Genomic DNA, 17,005 nt, shown 5'->3' with positions numbered 1-17,005 from the left:
ATGCTTTTTGTTCAAATTTAAGCTAGGGTTAGAAAGCAAGAGAAATGGAGTTTTCTTTCTTTCTTGAGAAGCTTCAAGATGTCCGAATTTTTTGGAGGAAAAAATGAAGAAAAATTGGTTTAATATTCCTTTAATCCTTTGGTCAAATAAGATACATGTCTAGGGTTTGGTCACTTGGCCTAATTCTTGTCTATTTCTTCCTTAATATTTGACTAATGAAGTTCAACCCTTCCAAATGTTCCAATACCTATTAAACATTTCTAAACTCTCATATAAAGTCCCAATCACAAATAAAAGACATTTGTTAAAAATGTAAGTGGTGAAATAATTAAAACCAACTCAAGAAAAAATGTTTCCATTCAAGTAAAAGAAAATAAAATATAATGCAAGGGAATTGTTATAATACATGTATAATGTAATGCAAGGACGTATTATAAGTAGTTTAAATCTTACGGCAAGACATGTAGTTTAAGAGAATTGAGTTTTAAAATGAGGGTTCTCACAACAGTACTTCTCAATTCTCATCTTCTGCATTTTTCCCCTCCCTATGTTCTAACTTCCAAGTGCCAAGTCCCCAACTGGGCACGAAAGGAAGAGAAGAAGATGGAGTCGTCTGAGACGTTGATAGGAGCAGCGCAAGACGCGAAGAAGAGATGTGAAGCGCTAAACGATCGTATTGAAGGCTTAAGAACCCAATCATCATCATCACCAACGTCAAATTGGAAAACCACCCTTCTCAGATTAGTCCACTCCGAGCTCTCCTTCCTCAATCGCTTTTTAATCTCTGCTTCACTCAATAACAATCGCCAGTCATCTCTTAGGTATCTTCTTCTTCTTCATCATATCTTTTATTACTGTTAGGAAAAACCCACTTTTTCATTTCTGTCTGTGTTAGTTTAGCTGATACAGTTAATAAAAAATTGGTATTAAGATTGAAGAGAAATTACTGATAACCCATGTTTTATTGGTGTATTTTTGGCTTACAAGTGGTATATAATTCTTGTATTGCTTGATGGAAGATTCTTTTTTGAATGATATAGAAGTTTTTTGCCCTTTACATGGAAAATTGTGAGAATAGAATGGTGAAGCAAAGTAGTCTTAGAGGAATTTTGTGGTTGTATAACAGTGTTAATGTTGGTCATCTGGAATCAATTGTTCATATTCTTGAGCTGCCATCTATAAGTGGAATATCGCGTGTTTGCAAGTCGATTCCTTTGGTGTCTTCACAGGAAAAGCTTAGGCCTAATGCTGCATCCTGTTTGAAAAGCATCTATGTTGATATTATGTGTTGTCTTGAGGGAAGCCCAGTCTGGTTTATTGTGTCAGATAGGAATCCCAAGTACATTTCTTGGGAATGGTCCTCTGGAAATAAGGGTTTGAGGAACCGTGTTGAGGAGGTCCTTGAGGCAGCTCGATCTTCTGAAACGTTAAGGCCATCTTCTGTCATTTTTTTCTTCTCAAAGGGGCTTGAGGATGTTGTTTATGAGAAGCTTCAACATGAATTTGGAGCGGCTGATTTAAGGCTGACGTTTCCATGTTTTGATTGTTCGTTCTGCGAAGGATCTGAGGATGACTGGATTGATGTACTCTTGAGATCATATGAAGAGGCTTGTGTCCTCAAATTAGAAATCAAAGACCAGTCAAACTATCAAAATTTGACTTCAACCACAGGATGTATTATCAGACAAACACTGAGAGATCTTCCACTTCCAGAGGAGAATATCCAGGGGACCCCGACCTTGGGTGAATCTTTATGTTCTCTAATTTCTGGATTGAAGTGCTGCTTGCTAGATATGGAACTGAATCTACTGGAGACCATGTGTAATGGTCAGAGTCTCCAATTGGTTAATTTTGACACAACTGCACTAATTGCTATTGTATCTGGAATCAGTAGTGGTGGTATGAACAAGCTTTTGGCTACTTCAGAGAGTAAGCTGAGAAGCCAATTCAAGTCTAACTATGAATTTGTGATTGCCCAGGTAAAACATTTGATTGTCTATCATCCTTATGTGACCAACCATCTGTTTCGTCAGTGAAGTGAAACATTTTAGGAGGACTGTTAGGCATTTCTTATCTGTTTAATTTTGCTGCCAAACTTGTTCATTTGGTTCATGTTTTTGTATATGTGGTAGTATTTGAGTATTTTGTGGCCAAGCAGTAGATTGCTTGATTGCTTTCTAGATGAGATTGCATGTTTTGTCTAAAATTTGTGCAGTGGAGCATGAGGAAGTATTCTATTAGGAATTGCATCTTCAAGTTTGATTGATACAGAAAAATATTAAACCATCAATTGTGGAAAAAACTGGCATGTTTGCACAATCTGCTGTAAGATTTAGTCTTGGTCTCCACCACATTTTCTGTTTCCTCCATAGCCAAACACTTTTTTTTTTTTTTTAATTTCATCACTTGTCTATTTCTCATGCTGTTTTCCCCCTTACTCCCTACTGCAACCCATGTTGTAAGCCTAAGAGATTGATGTATTGGGCATTGATGAAACTATGCAGCTTTTTGAGTGACTTGAATTGGTTCTTCAAGAATTCTACAGTCCAAACTTTTTGTGGGATACTGCCCGACAGGGAAATTGTTCCTTACGGTTGCAGATGTGTAACTAGAAGTCATGTAATTATTATTTAAATTACTCCATAGAATCTCTGAAGTATTGCTAGTACAAACTTCATCATGCTTAACAAAAAATTTGTACTTTTGTAAACTTAAGCATAAGTTTCCATATTTCGATAGCTGGAAATTATATATACACGCAGAATTTTTTCTTATTGACATACTTTTATACGTGCATTTGTACATTTAGTCTAACGTGCATTTGGACATTTAGTCTATGGCACATACTTATTTTTGTACGAAGAACTGAGTTTTTAAGTAACAATTTGTTCTGCTTACAATTAAGAGGAATAGACACACTTTGTTTCTTTCACCTTCCCCTGCTTGGTCTTTAACTTGAACCACTCTTCATGATCATTTACTACATGCCTACCACATGTAGAATTCTACAACTTGGCAATTTAAAATAATCTTGTATTCTTCTTTGGTAATCAATGTTGCCAACAATATCTGATGAATTTAAACCTCAGGTTAACTCTGAAATCCGGAATCCGATCCACAAAGAACTATCTGCTAGCACATCAGGAAAGGGAGGAATAATATGTGAAAGTGTTCATTCAGAATTTCAGGAGTTAGTTTCCATGTGTGGTGGACCAAATGAGAAGATAAGAGCCAATTATATTCTGAAACACTTGAGGTGAGCTATATGTCTATTTTCAGATTTTCTGCAGGTAGCATCTTTGATTTTTTGGTGTAATTATCTGTGCTCGTCTTCATCGTTCATCTTTACCAATTTAGATTATTGAGTGGATAGACGGTATGGCATGATTATGCTTGTGCAGCCTGAGAATTGAAGGAACAGACAGAGAAAACATTTGCAAGTATATTGACTGCATCAAATTATTTTATTTTAGTCACTGTTTCTAACTCTTCTTTCTCTTGTCCTGTTTTGGTATTTCTCTATGGTTACAGACACTTCAAGAAATGTAGATGTGAGTCCATTAAGATGATGAGAGTGTTTACTTGCATCCTTTCTGTCTCTCATTTGCACCATATATATATATATATATATATATATATATATATGAGAGAGAGAGTGAGAGACGGAGATGATAACCCAGGTTTTTAGCTTGTGTAGGGGTGTCACAAAATCCTTTATGCTGATGATGCATTGGTTGATTGGCGAGTAAAGTTTTACATGCTTAGATTCCTGAAACTGAATGTTGAAGAGGAATTATCTAATGAATTACTTTAACAGCTTTTGACCATCCTTTTACTAATAACAAGGAGAAACTTTGAGGTTATTGATGATTCTTTAAGAAAGCTTTTCCATCCTCACAAAGAATCTTCTGAATAATAAATTTTTCATGCTTCTAATCTAAACTTACCTTTTCAATATATATTGTTACGTCAGACAACTGCATGCATGTTAAAGATCCTCGAAAACGTTTACTTATTAATCTTTTGTTATTTAAGTTATGCCCTATCTATGTGCAAGAAAATACGAAATGATATCAAGTAAACCTTTTAGGTCCTTGGTGATAGGCTTTAACTCCTAAGCATTTGTAAAGAGGCATACCCCTAGTGTACTACATTGGACCCCAGGCCTGTTCTATGTCCATTTCTGTCCTGCTTTCTTGAACAACCTGTGATCTAGGTAAATGTGGTTCTAGATTTCAAATATTTCCTTGATACCTTGCTTGGTAATTGAAAGGACATGATCCTGCTTGAAAGTTCATTGATTTTTTTGATAGTTGTCACCTTGTTTTGTTCATTGTGCTGAATTTTTGCAAAAAGAGGATGATTTTATGTGAAATTACATTTTAATTGTTGAAGGAGTGCTTGTCTATTAGTAGCATTCTGTTATTGGCAATTTTGGATTCTGATGATGACTGTTGTATTACCTGAATGCCCATGGGTATATATGTTTTGACATGTCTATGACACTGTACACTAGCAACTGAATATGTCTTGGGCCTTTATTCGATATGTACTGATCCAATTCATTATATCTCATTTCTAAGTGCTTTCTCTTGAAAACCTAAAATACTTACAGATAATATTTCAAGTTCTGAAGGAAAAACAAGTTCTACCATATGGTTCTACATATATGTTTACCTTCCTTGTTTGGTAGCATAGCAGCTTGTTACAGCCCAACTCTAAATCTTCCGCCAAGTCTTGTTACAAATGATAGTATCCAGACTGGTGGCCTAGCAGGTTGTTGGAGTCTTCCTCTCAAACCCCATCCAAGTCTTTGAAACAAATGGAATTATTCAGACTGGTTGCATACAGCTCTTCGGAGTCTAAATTTGTAACTCCCACCAATTCTTTGAAATGATAAGTTTACCCACCAGGGGTCTGCCAAATTGTCTTAACAAGTATTATTTGCACTGCATTTGTTTGCTGTCGTGAAGTTGTTTACGACATTGAGAATATCAGAGTATGAACCCAACCTGCAATGATATGGATGATGTCATGAAAAAGTACTGTGATTTACGGTGAACTAATCATTTTATTAACACATGCAGGATGGTGCCTGATTGTCCATCGAGTCGCTTGGCAAGCCTTCCAACTACCAGAAAGCTGGCATTAAAAAATAAAGTGGTTTTTGGCACCGGTGACTATTGGCATGCCCCAACTTTAAGTGCAAACATGGCTTTTGTTAGAGCTGTTTCCCAGACAGGAATGTCCTTATTTACCATACAACATAGACCAAGGGCGCTGATCGGTGACTAGTGTTGGTGTACGCTCCTGCAAAACCTCTCCTCTACGGGCTCATTGACTGAAGGAATGTAGCAATGCTGCCTCATTATGTACAGTGAAGTTCAATGTGGAAGAACCTTGACTTAGTCCTGACTAGTGGCCAAATATTTTAGTATTGAATGGTCTTTATGAGACTGCATTGAAGCATAAATTGTGACTTTTTTTTTTTCTTGGCTAATAGTCGTTGGGTTTGGAGAAAAAATTGCTGAGAAAGCCAAGGCAGTAGCTCCGGCCTCGATGTTTCTTTTTCCATTAAGTGGAATGACGCTTATATTTGTTCCATTTTATGTGGAACTTCCACTTCATGATATAATGCAGAATGCTGATCCATATTCTCCGCAGACAGTAAAAACCATGTTAAACAAATTGCTCTACCTGCTCTAACTAATTCCACCCTCCCCAACTCCCTTTACATCAATTTTTTTCATTTCGATCGACGTACTTACCAAATGTTGGGCGAGGCATGTTTCTCCATTTAAAAAAAAAATTTCTGTTTGTTTCGTGGTAATTTTGTCTATCCAAAGTGCACAGGGTACTGGACAGCTTCGGGAAAAATTCACTTTTCGTTCCTAAACTTTGAATTAGAGACACATTTCATCTCCAAACTTTTAGATACATAACATTTAGTACATGAATTAATTATTTTTTACCACATTTAGTCAAAAAATGATAAATTGTTTAATTTGGATAGAAAAAACCACGTGTTTGGCACGTGGCCGTTAATTAAAAACAATTTTTCAGTCAAAATTAACGGACACGTCAGTCTTCTCTATCTAAACTGAATATTTTACCGTTTTTGGACGAAATATGGCCTAAAATAATTAATTCATGTACTAAATGTGGTACGCCTAAAAGTTTGAAAACGAAATGTGTCCTTATTTCAAAGTTTAAGGGCGAAAAGTAGATTTTCCTTTGTAGCAGACATTGTTGGATTTGATTGGTTACATAACAATTGACACAGCACAGTGTTAAACAAAAATTGAATTTTAAAAAATTTTTTTTAGCATGAGAGGGGTGGGATTTAACTATCTCACTGGAGAAACTTTCCAAAATAGTGGGACACAATTAAAAAGAAACTACAAATGGAGGGAAGAAATTAAATGGCTAATCAAAGAATGCTAATATAAGAATCTTAGAGCTTCAGCCTGAACTTGCATGTTCTCGCCTTGATGCTGATTAAGCTATTAGTAGACAGGCTATCAACAATCAACATGCAGCTGCCGAGTACCCGCACCTTTCTCATCTTTAGCTTACCAAGTTTAATACTTACTGGTACATCAATTTTAAGATCCAATGGAATTCTTCCTGTTTGTGCTTCCTCCTGCAGTGCTGCCAACAAAGTACTTCCATATTGAGCTTGACCGGTTAATGCCACATTGAGCACTGTCTTGTTCTGGTGACCTTGGTAGAATTTAGGTAGTGTCCCTTGGCATAGGTCAGTGCTTTTGTACCACACACTCAAATGGCTTCCTTTCTCATAGTATATCCCAATCTTTTTGTTGGGATTATCCGCAGTGATCCTCAAATTGAACTTGGCATAAAGGCTCAAGTCAAAATTCAGTCTCAAATCAGATATACGGAGGTTGTCAACAGAGTACTGGGGAATTTTTGGTTGAAATACCACATAAAGAATAGCAGCAGTGGCTCCAAGAATGATCAGCAAGATAAGGATGAGGCTGATTGTCCAACACAGGAATTTGCAACAGCAGCTCTTGTTCTTTGGTGGTTTTGAGTGCATGAGTGGAATATTCTCCTGGATTTGGGGCTGATGAAGAATAGCAGGGTCACCTTTCTCTGACCTGACCGATCCTTCAGGCACTAATGTTCTTGCAGATGATGGTGCTTCTATATCCAGTACTGGATGAATTTTAGTCTGATGATCTGCCATCAGATGGGATCTTTCATGTATATTGATCCTGCCTCAATGTGCTGGTACTTTTCTCTCTGATTATGTATGTCTGGATGAAGGCGTGATCCTGTGATGGTTTTTTTAAGCTAGACAAAGTAAGTTTGCACACCAACTGAACTTAACAACCTGTACAAAAGTCTAGCTAAAGCTAGCTGACGAAGCTAATATATAGCAAGACAAGATGAGTTTTTTGGGCCCTCTATAAAGGTCAACACAAGTATAGTTCTCTAGGGAATCTCATGCTTTGTTGTCTAAAGCAGAGAAGATCTTGGTAGGAAAGTTTTGACTTCTCAACTTTCTCACCTAATAACAAGAAATTGATAAGTTAATGGAAATGGTAGGTCAGCTACAAAGAGTACCTTCAGCACTAGTCACTACATAGGATTAGACAATTGTCCTTGAAAGAAGCTAGTTGGTGAAGTTCAACAAATTAAAGAGTACCTTCAGCACTAGTCACTACATAGGATTAGACAATTGTCCTTGAAAGAAGCTAGTTGGTGACGTTCAACAAATTATTGCATGGCATCCACAAATTCCTGAAGGAGAGAGTAATGTTATATACATTGTTTATCATGTCATGTAGATACTTAAGTTTGATTTGTGATAATTAATTATCCATGTGTTGTTGATACACCACAATATAGTTTACCAACTTCATAAAACCATGCTCCTTACTATGACCTCTTCTACTGTAGCACTAGACCTGGCTAGTTGGCTCATGGTCATTAGTGCCTCTTTTCTCCTCCTTTGTACATTCCCTGTGGGTTGCTGTGTATTACAGTTTCTTAAAATGAGATTTTGAAATCTTCATTGTAATTATACTCGAATCTTTCTTCTAAAGCAAAAATGCACCTTTAAGAAAACTTTTAGTCCTCTATGCACTACTATTTCTATGTCATCACTCATTTAATCTCCTGATTTTTTTTTGGTAATAATCCTCATTAGAACGTGAATAAATGATGGGATGCCAAAGGAGTAAAAAGTGAATGATGGAATAAAAGAACAAGAAAGAATAAAGCTAATTTATGAAAGCAAATGATATTTGCACTTCAAAATAATCCTCTAACATTTCACCTTCACGAAATAAAACACTAGTGTCAGGAGCTATTCTTATACAAATATCACTTGACTTTATAAAATGTCATAATTGTTTTTTGTTGAAGGGCAAAAAATCTTTGCAATAAATGAATGAAGTGGCCGATTAGGACTATCAATGTGCCTGATCAGTTCGACTCTAAAAAAGTTCACCGAACCTAAATTTTAATTAGGTCAAGCAGAAATTTGCCTACATGTATTATGCCCGAACTAAATATGAGTCAAATATGAACCATACCCACTCAGATCCGATTAAAACCCAACTCATATATGAGTATACTTATATATGTAAAAAATATATAATAATATTTGTAATTCATAATTATATATGTTACAACATAATATGTTAATAATTTATATATAAATTTGTCATAATTATAAAATATATATTTTATATAATTATGTATTTAATTATGAGATTGGATCAAGCTCGATTTAAGTCTAAAACTCATATAATAGTGTAAGTTGAGTTTAAATATTTTAATATGAACTCAAAACCCGAAAGATCAAAATCCATATAATTTATGAGTGGAGTTTGAGTTTGCTTAATGCCAACTTAAAGTGCCCAATTGACACCTCATGGCCAGTACAATAGAAATGAAACAACCAGGTCAGCGAGAGAATGAAAGATGAACAGATGAAGGAAAAGGGCAAAAAAAATAGGGTGACAAATAACAACCCTTCTCCGTCTATTCAGACAAGGAGTCTTCAGCCTTCTTTTTCTTAATATTCTCTTTCGTCTTGAATCCTACATTCAGGAAAATCATAGTCATATCCGACCGTACATGGCAGGATGGCAGGATGGCACACACATTCAAAAGTTTTTTTTTCTTTTTTTGATGAAATCAAAAACTAAATCTATTCAAACCAGAAATAATGTTACACGGCTTCCTAACATTAATGGCTAGATTAGGGGCTAAAGATACCACCCTCCTACTAACTTTAACCACTCCAAAAATATCAACTAAAATGGATCTAATATGAGACATAGCTTGTGGCTCCTATTCGTGGCAGTCCGATTGTTGGCAAATAGATGGTTGGCCTAACTCTGTAACCAAAGGACAAACAATCATTTTTAACTAGAATACAAGAGGACCCAAAGGACTGTGTCCGTTTTAGACCATCTAAACAAACCAACGCTCTGCTTGAAGGCCAGAAGCCGCATGAACCTTTTCTGCAGTTTGACGAATAATGCCTTCTCTAGGAGTTGGATAATCCATGCAACAGCTGCTCTATCAGTTCCCCCGTTAAAGGAACCACCTATTAGAATTCTAGAGAAACAATTCTCTTCAATACTACGTCCAATCTGACTATAAAGTCTGAGTGCCTTGTTTAATAACCTTTGGAATATTCAGCACTTGATCTTCCTGGCTTCAGTACATTCATCAAGTAGAGCATGGCATCTCTATGAGGACCCGAATTTTTATCTGTTTATTATTTATTTTTATTTTATTTTACTAGCTTATTTATTTATTTGCTCCAATTAATTTATTCATTCATTTTAATTCATCCGCATAGTACATTGTCTCATTTTATATTTTTAACACGTTTTCTCTTAAAGTTAATTTTTCGATCGCTTGATTAGTGAAAATTAGTGAATACACATTTTTCGAGATGATATTTGGTCCGAAAGTGTAGTGGTCTTGGAGAATTAAGGGTGATCAATTGTAGACTAAGAAAAGTTAATTGAGGGATTAGATGTGAGTGAATTGAATTAAACTCAACTAAGAGCACTAACGGAACACTATTCTTTTTTTTTCCACAAACGTTAACAGATATATATATCCTTATACTATATAAGAATGAGTTTAGGGCAAAAATTTCAACCGCAATGGTGGGGCTATTTTAGGAATATAAGAATATTTGAAGTGCGATTGAAATATTGAATATGAATCATTATAGCTAATTTGATTTTTTTTTTATAATTACTTAAATGTTCTGTCAGACATTTAAAACTATGGGTAAGTTTAACATGTGACAATATTCGATATCCGATTAAATATTAGGTACAATTAAATTCAGCTCGTGTTTTAGTAGAATTACATAAAAATCCTTTTGATCATTTAATTGGATTAACATTCAAGTTTCTTAATTTCTTAAAGCCTTTCTCATCAGTTATTTGCAAACTTATGATATATAGATGTTAAGACACAATTAATACTGATTAGTAGAAAAGTTTGGTTTCTTGGTCGTTATCATAGTAACCCACATCTATTCAAATTCATTTCATTTACTTATAACTTTGTTCTACTACAATCATGTAGTCTATTGAATTCAGATGTTGATATATTAGTTACTTCTCTTTTCCATTTTGCAACAACTTTTTTAATAGGTATGTTTTCTTTAACTAATCTACTTTTTTTGTTGTAAGAAATCTGTAATCTTGCAAGTTGTATGTGCAATACTTTTTTTAGTGTTTGAATTCAATTGTGCATGTTTGATAGGCTTGATAGGGAGGAGATCACATTTGTTAATTGTGGTTTAGAATAAGTTTATCATCATAAAATTTTTCATTTATAGATTGCATCTACTTCTTTTGTTGTTTTAACTATTAGTTACGGTAATTTTCAAATTGTTTGCTACTTTATTGATGATTTCATTTAGGCAATTTTTCACTTCATTTGATTTGCCAATAAGAATGAGTTTAGGGCAAAAATTTCAATCGCAAGGGTGGGGCTATTTTGGGAATATAAGAGTATTTGAAATGCAATTGAAATATTGAATATGAATCATTATAGCTAATTTGATTTTTTTATAATTACTTAAATGTTCTGTTAGACATTTAAAACTATGGGTAAGTTTAACATGTGACAATATTCGATATCCGATTAAACATTGGGTACAATTGAATTCAACTTGTGTTTTAGTAGAATTACATAAAAATCCTTTTGATCATTTAATTGGATTAACATCCAAGTCTCTTAATTTCTTAAAGTCTTTCTCATCAGTTATTTGTAAACTTATGATATATAGATGTTAAGACACAATTAATACTGATTAGTAGAAAAGTTTGGTTTCTTGGCCGTTATCATAGTAACCCCCATCTATTCAAATTCGTTTCATTTACTTATAATTTTGTTCCATTACAATCATGTAGTCTATTGAATTCAGATGTTGCTATATTAGTTACTCCTCTTTCCCATTTTGCAACATCTTTTTTAATAAGTATGTTTTCTTTAACTAATCTGCATTTTTTGTTGTAAGAAATTTGTAATCTTGCAAGTTGTATGTGCAATACTTTTTTTAGTGTTTTAATTCAATTGCCCATGTTAGATAGGCTTGATAGGGAGGAGATCACATTTGTTATTTGTTATTTGTGGTTTAGAATAAGTTTATCATCATAAAATTTTCATTTATAGATTGCATCTACTTCTTTTGTTGTTTTAACTATTAGTTACGGTAATTTTCAAATTGTTTGCTACTTTATTGATGATTCCATTTAGGCAATTTTTCACTTCATTTGATTTGCCAATATGTTTAACTATCTACTTAAAACTATTTGGCTGTAGATCCAAAGTATGTATTTCATTACTTTTAATTATTTTCTTGATTTGAGTGGATTAAGATGTTTTAGTACTTTTTTGAGGTAATTATTCGTCTAGATTAGCATATTAGTTATTGTATATCTTTGCAACAAGGTCAAACACTGATGTTTTGTGATTGTAACCCCTACTGAGAAGGAGATGTTTTGTTATATGTCCTAAATCACACAATAAATCATAATTGATTGATTGGTCAATGTAGATGTTTCATGATGATATGCCATTGGAATCAATATAAATCAAAGAATTTGGCTTGCAAGAACCGAAATTTCACTAGCAATGATTTCTTTAAGTATGCTAATTGTTCAAATGTCACTTATATGACAAGATAATGAGGTGGATTGCCCTCATATCAAAATCAAATTAAAACTAAACAACAAATTTTAATATCCCTAAAGTACATGAGTAGATATAAGTAGATCTTTTATTCTATTAGATTAGACGCAAAGTGGTTAATTGTGTTTTATAATTATATTTCAGTGCATTTTATATTTTTTACTCAATATGTAATTTATGATTTTTCTGTTTAATATCACATAATAAAAGTGTCATACTTCAATTCTTATACTACAAAATACTAAATAATAATTATTAACTATCTTTAATTATAGGAACTAAACTCCCGCGCATGATGTGGGTTTTTTCCCCTAGTATATATATATATATATATATTTGAACCAAAGGTAGCTTTATGTCACTTCTTCCTTTTCAACAAATCACATCACACAAAAAGCTCACAAACCCTCTCTTCTTCCCTCCTCTTGGCTGGCCACTCCCTTCTCCCATTTAGCCAAAATTTCAGTTTCATCTTCTTCATTTTGCTCCCAAAAACTTACTCCAACCTAACCCATTCTCTTGGATCATCCTCAAACTTAGTAGGAGACTTGAAGGAGGAGAGATTCTTGGTGGTTTAGAACTTGATTCCTTGTGGTTTTGCTTACTACTCTTGGAGAAAAGGTAACTCTCAAAACTGTCATTTTTCTTCCATCTTATGGTTAGTTTTTAGTTAGTTTTAGCTAGTTAAGTTTGGGTTGTTGATGGATTCCATGAACCTTGACTTTAGGTAGATGTCTTGAGGAAGATTCTTAGGTAGTGACCTTGAGGATTTCTTGTTTGTTTGGTTGTTGTTTTAGTGATTTATAATTTGGTTTTGGTATGAAGATTTGGAAAGAAAATTTGAAGAGAAAGTGGTGCAAGAACTGTCCCATTTTTGCCTGTTCATTACCTTATTTTAATTTCAAATTTTGTGGTTATATTGATGCCAAAATGCTTGTTACATGTTGGGTTAGGTGTGTGTAAATATCTCCCAAAAAGTATTTCATTTGGATGAGTTGAAGTTAGGTTAAAGAGAGGAAATCAAACCTGGAAATTTCTGATCAGTATGGCCGACTAGTGTGCATTCAACAGCATATAATTTTTTGTACAGGAGTCAAAATCAAGTGCCATTTACGGCATATGAAACTAGACTCTGAGGGCTTTCTAACAGTATAAAATGCACCTGCTAGTTTGTTTTCTATGAGCTGCAGTGAACTTGCAAAGTTGGCTATTTTTCCTCACTGTTTTAACCGAGAAACAAGCACAGTTGCAGTTTGTAGCTCGTTTGCACTTATCTTACAAAGTGAATTTGAAGATAGTTTCTTCTAGTGATTTTTAGAATTTTGAATTTAGTTTTCAACTCCATAAACTACGGTAATTTTGGACTTGTGTAGCCTTAGTTATAACCTGATTTGCAAACTGTGTAGGGTGTTCTAAAGCTGGAATTTCATGAACCAGGTTTCAAAAATCAGTTTTCATAAAATTGTTGTATCTTGGTGTAAAAAATTCCCAATTGAGTTCCATTTCTTGTATTTGAAACTAGACTTGGAATTCTTTCAGTGTATAAGTTTCAAGGGCTGGTTCGATTCCTATGAATTTTGCCAAATTTTCAAAGTTCACTGAAATTCAAGACTGTTTTACTCTGTTCTTACTAAAACAGTGATTTGGAGCTAAGATTTGACAAATTTCATATTTGAATTTGAGAAAAGTGCCTTCTAGATAGTTTTAGTTCATTGAGTTTATTTTCCAATGGTAAAAGATTTACAAATTTTGTTCTTATAGAACTCAAGTTATGATTTTTCAAAGAAGATTGCCAAAACTGATTTTTTCCTTGTAAAGTGACAAAACTCCAAAGACACTTGGAAATATTTTCTAGGTTTCAAACCTAACTTTCTTGGCTATTTGCACCTCATTTCATACTTGAAAAATAGATTTCAACTTCTAGTCTTATGCCCTTACTTTCCATGAAAATGAACCATAAATTGGAGCGTTTAGTTAGAGTAATTCTTGAGGAACTTTACTAGTTTTATATTCGAAATTTGGAACTTCTAACTTTAACATTTATTATGAAAATAAGGAGCGTTTTGATGGATTTTGACTCAATAAGTTTAGAAAACATGAACGCTTCTTTATATTCTAAAACTTGGGTATAGGATTAGAAATTTTAAGATATGAAAACCATTTTTCCTTTCCCTGATTCTCGTGTCAAAATTAAGTATGGTACTCCCTTTTTGGAATCAAAATTTCTTGCCACGACTTGACTTGAAAATGACTTTTGAATTTTTCTTAAGTGTTATTTCAATGATTAAGAGAGAAAGTCTCTTTTAACTCGACTTGAGCTTATGGCTTTGAGTGTGGGTAGCAAAAGGATTTGTTTTTCTCTTATTAGCGCTGATGGAATACCTAGGTAATCATGATTGTACATGTCTCAAGTGGTCACGTGGACGCCAAGGAGCTTGTCTGACCTCTTGCTTTTGCTCTTGATTTTTAGTGAGTGTCAAGTGCATGTTTTATGTGCTATGATTCAAATGATATTTGTACAAGTGCTATATGAAATTGTTATGATTTGTGAACTTGCCGAGGCGAGAGTGTACTTTATCACCCTTGTCCTCTCCTTCTTGAATACTCACTACTTGCTATATGAATTTGCGTGACTTGCACTTGTACTCGAACATACTTGTAACTCGTGAATACTGAGTGGCAGCATGTACCATACCCTATTCGGGTGGGAGGTGCCTCTTATATCGACTTAGTACTATGACTGATTTTAAATCAATTGGAGCGTTGTTTCATTGACCACTCGTGCTTGTGGGGACGCCCAAAACCCAATTGCTAGTCATTCAACTCAAGCTAGCAAGGGCTTGGTTGAGAAGTTTGGTGAACCTTGGGCTCGTGTACTTGACTTGCTTGGATATACTCGAGTAATATCACATCTTGTTTGACTTGCGGGCCTAGCAGGGGGTGTAACGGTTGACGGAAATTTGGTGAAAAGTGGGATTCTACGGACTTGTCACGTGCTCGGTTGACGGAGTGTCAACATTTGGAAATTGTGGATCAAGATTATCGATGAAGCAGTGTGGATGTAGCTCCTGAGAGCTCCTGTATCCTTTAGTGATTGTGCTTTTGTTTTCTTTTGTGAGTTTGCATATATTATCGCTGCCTTTTGATTTACATGTTATTAATGCTAGTTGCACTTGTTGTTTGCCTGCTTATCTTGGTCTCACTGAGCATTAACTCATCCCTTTAAGTTTGTTTTCCTTAACAAATTTTAGAAGTGAAAGTTGGGAAGTTCTAGACTAGCGGTTTTGGTTGAAGCTAGTGAATCTTTTGTATCATATTGGAGACATTGGAAGAGTAAACTCTATTATATTTGTGTTTTGGATTGTAATTGTAAATAGTAGCCCTAGAAGAATTTGGATTGTATATTTGAAGTATTCCTTTAATCCTAAGTCTATGGTTGACTTGTGGATTTCTTTTAAACTAGAATGAGTGCGTGAGTCCTGACGAGAGTTGGGCAGGCGTCTCGCTAATACCCTAGAATTCGCCCTAGGGAGAGATAGGGGCGTCACAATCTCCACATCTCATAAGCATATCCTAGAGTACAAAATCGAGATGAGAGTATTTACCTTCCCAAACCAAAATGTTCCTAGCTATCCATAGGTGCCAAAGAACATAAAACAAAGCTTAATCAAAACTTCTCCTCTGTTTATTGAAGCCATTGCCGAATCCATTCCTGAATGGACGGCAAAGTTCCAAAATCAAAATTAGAACCGAGAGTAAAATTCTTCCACACTCGTTCAGAAAAATCACATCCAAAAATAAGTGTGAGATTGATTCCTCTCTATCACTGCATCTAAAGCACAAAGGACTAAGCAGCATCCTCACATAAAGAGGGCAAGCTTGGTCGTGCATGCATTATGACAAAGTCTCTACAAGAAAACTTGAAGCCTAGCGGCAAGTCCAACTGACCAAACAATTTTCCATGTGCCTTCTCCAAAACCGTTGATTTTTAGTCAATGACGATGGTTGTGGAAACTACTTACACTTCAATGAATACCAGATTTTACTATAGAACAGCCACTTGAGTCTAGCTCCCAAAACAAAGAGGTTTGGCTACTACAATTTAGAAAGATAGAATTCTTTGGATAGCATGCTCTAGAAAAAGCACACTAAGCAAGTAAATTCTCCAAAGCTGCAATGCACCAAGTAAATGACAACCTTGAGATATAAATGAATCCAAAGAGTGATTCCCAAACAAGTTTTCTTTCTTATTGCTTCAATTGTGAACATGCAATTTTTAACATCATCGTCCATATCAAGAATGCAACATTGAAAGTATCTAACCAGTTATCAGCCTTAAGGAAAGAGGAACGAACTTGTCTCGACATGATACACGCATAAAGGAAGTTCCAAGGTCAACAAAAAATCATGTTGTAAGGTTCAGGAACTGCATCACGCAATACTCTTTGACCAACATTTAGAAAATGATTTGGTCATGTCAATCTTTCAGGAAGCTGACAAGGAAACATTTTTAGCATCGCAAGCTGAAGGTCAATGATAAGCTGTCAACCAAGAAAAGAAAGCACCAGGACAACTTTAATCTTTCTTGAGCCTCATGTTGGAAGCTTCTCACATGGATATCGTGCTAATTTAATCCTCAAAGATAAATTTTGTCTCAGAAGTAGAGATATTTGGGGTGTGTTTCTAATATTAACATCACTAAAATAGGCAAATATGGCTATGAGGACTTGTAAAATTCCTTATATTTTTCTTAAACTTCTCTTTAATTTGGAATTTATTACTTTACAATAGCTTTTCTACT

At 34.6% G+C, this 17,005-nt stretch overlaps 2 protein-coding genes across 2 annotated transcripts; one reads left to right on the top strand and one right to left on the bottom strand.

Moving 5' to 3' along the window:
- The first annotated feature begins 457 nt into the window (after positions 1-457).
- On the top strand, positions 458-5,663 carry LOC113740176 (uncharacterized). The gene is made up of 4 exons (XM_027267702.2): positions 458-821; positions 1,127-1,979; positions 3,090-3,256; positions 5,088-5,663. The coding sequence occupies exons 1-4, from the start codon at positions 490-492 to the stop codon at positions 5,293-5,295; spliced, it is 1,560 nt and encodes a 519-aa protein (XP_027123503.1). The 5' UTR covers positions 458-489; the 3' UTR covers positions 5,296-5,663.
- A 599-nt stretch (positions 5,664-6,262) lies between these two features.
- Positions 6,263-7,348, bottom strand: LOC140004965 (NDR1/HIN1-like protein 6). The gene has a single exon (XM_072045072.1). It carries the CDS (start codon positions 7,208-7,210, stop codon positions 6,455-6,457), a length of 756 nt encoding a protein of 251 aa, XP_071901173.1. The 5' UTR covers positions 7,211-7,348; the 3' UTR covers positions 6,263-6,454.
- Positions 7,349-17,005: the final 9,657 nt, after the last annotated feature.

The sequence above is a fragment of the Coffea arabica genome, chromosome 4c (assembly GCF_036785885.1).
Source record: "Coffea arabica cultivar ET-39 chromosome 4c, Coffea Arabica ET-39 HiFi, whole genome shotgun sequence".
Lineage (NCBI taxonomy): Eukaryota > Viridiplantae > Streptophyta > Magnoliopsida > Gentianales > Rubiaceae > Coffea > Coffea arabica.
This window is presented reverse-complemented; position numbering and strand designations above follow the sequence as displayed.

Excerpts from the sequence above, each read along its gene's own strand:
- LOC113740176 (XM_027267702.2), top strand. The coding sequence starts at position 490 with ATGAGGGTTCTCACAACAGTACTTCTCAATTCTCATCTTCTGCATTTT. Across the intron at positions 822-1,126 it reads AATCGCCAGTCATCTCTTAG|TGTTAATGTTGGTCATCTGG; the intron begins GTATCTTCTTCT and ends GTTGTATAACAG. Across the intron at positions 1,980-3,089 it reads ATGAATTTGTGATTGCCCAG|GTTAACTCTGAAATCCGGAA; the intron begins GTAAAACATTTG and ends TTTAAACCTCAG.
- LOC140004965 (XM_072045072.1), bottom strand. The coding sequence starts at position 7,210 with ATGGCAGATCATCAGACTAAAATTCATCCAGTACTGGATATAGAAGCA.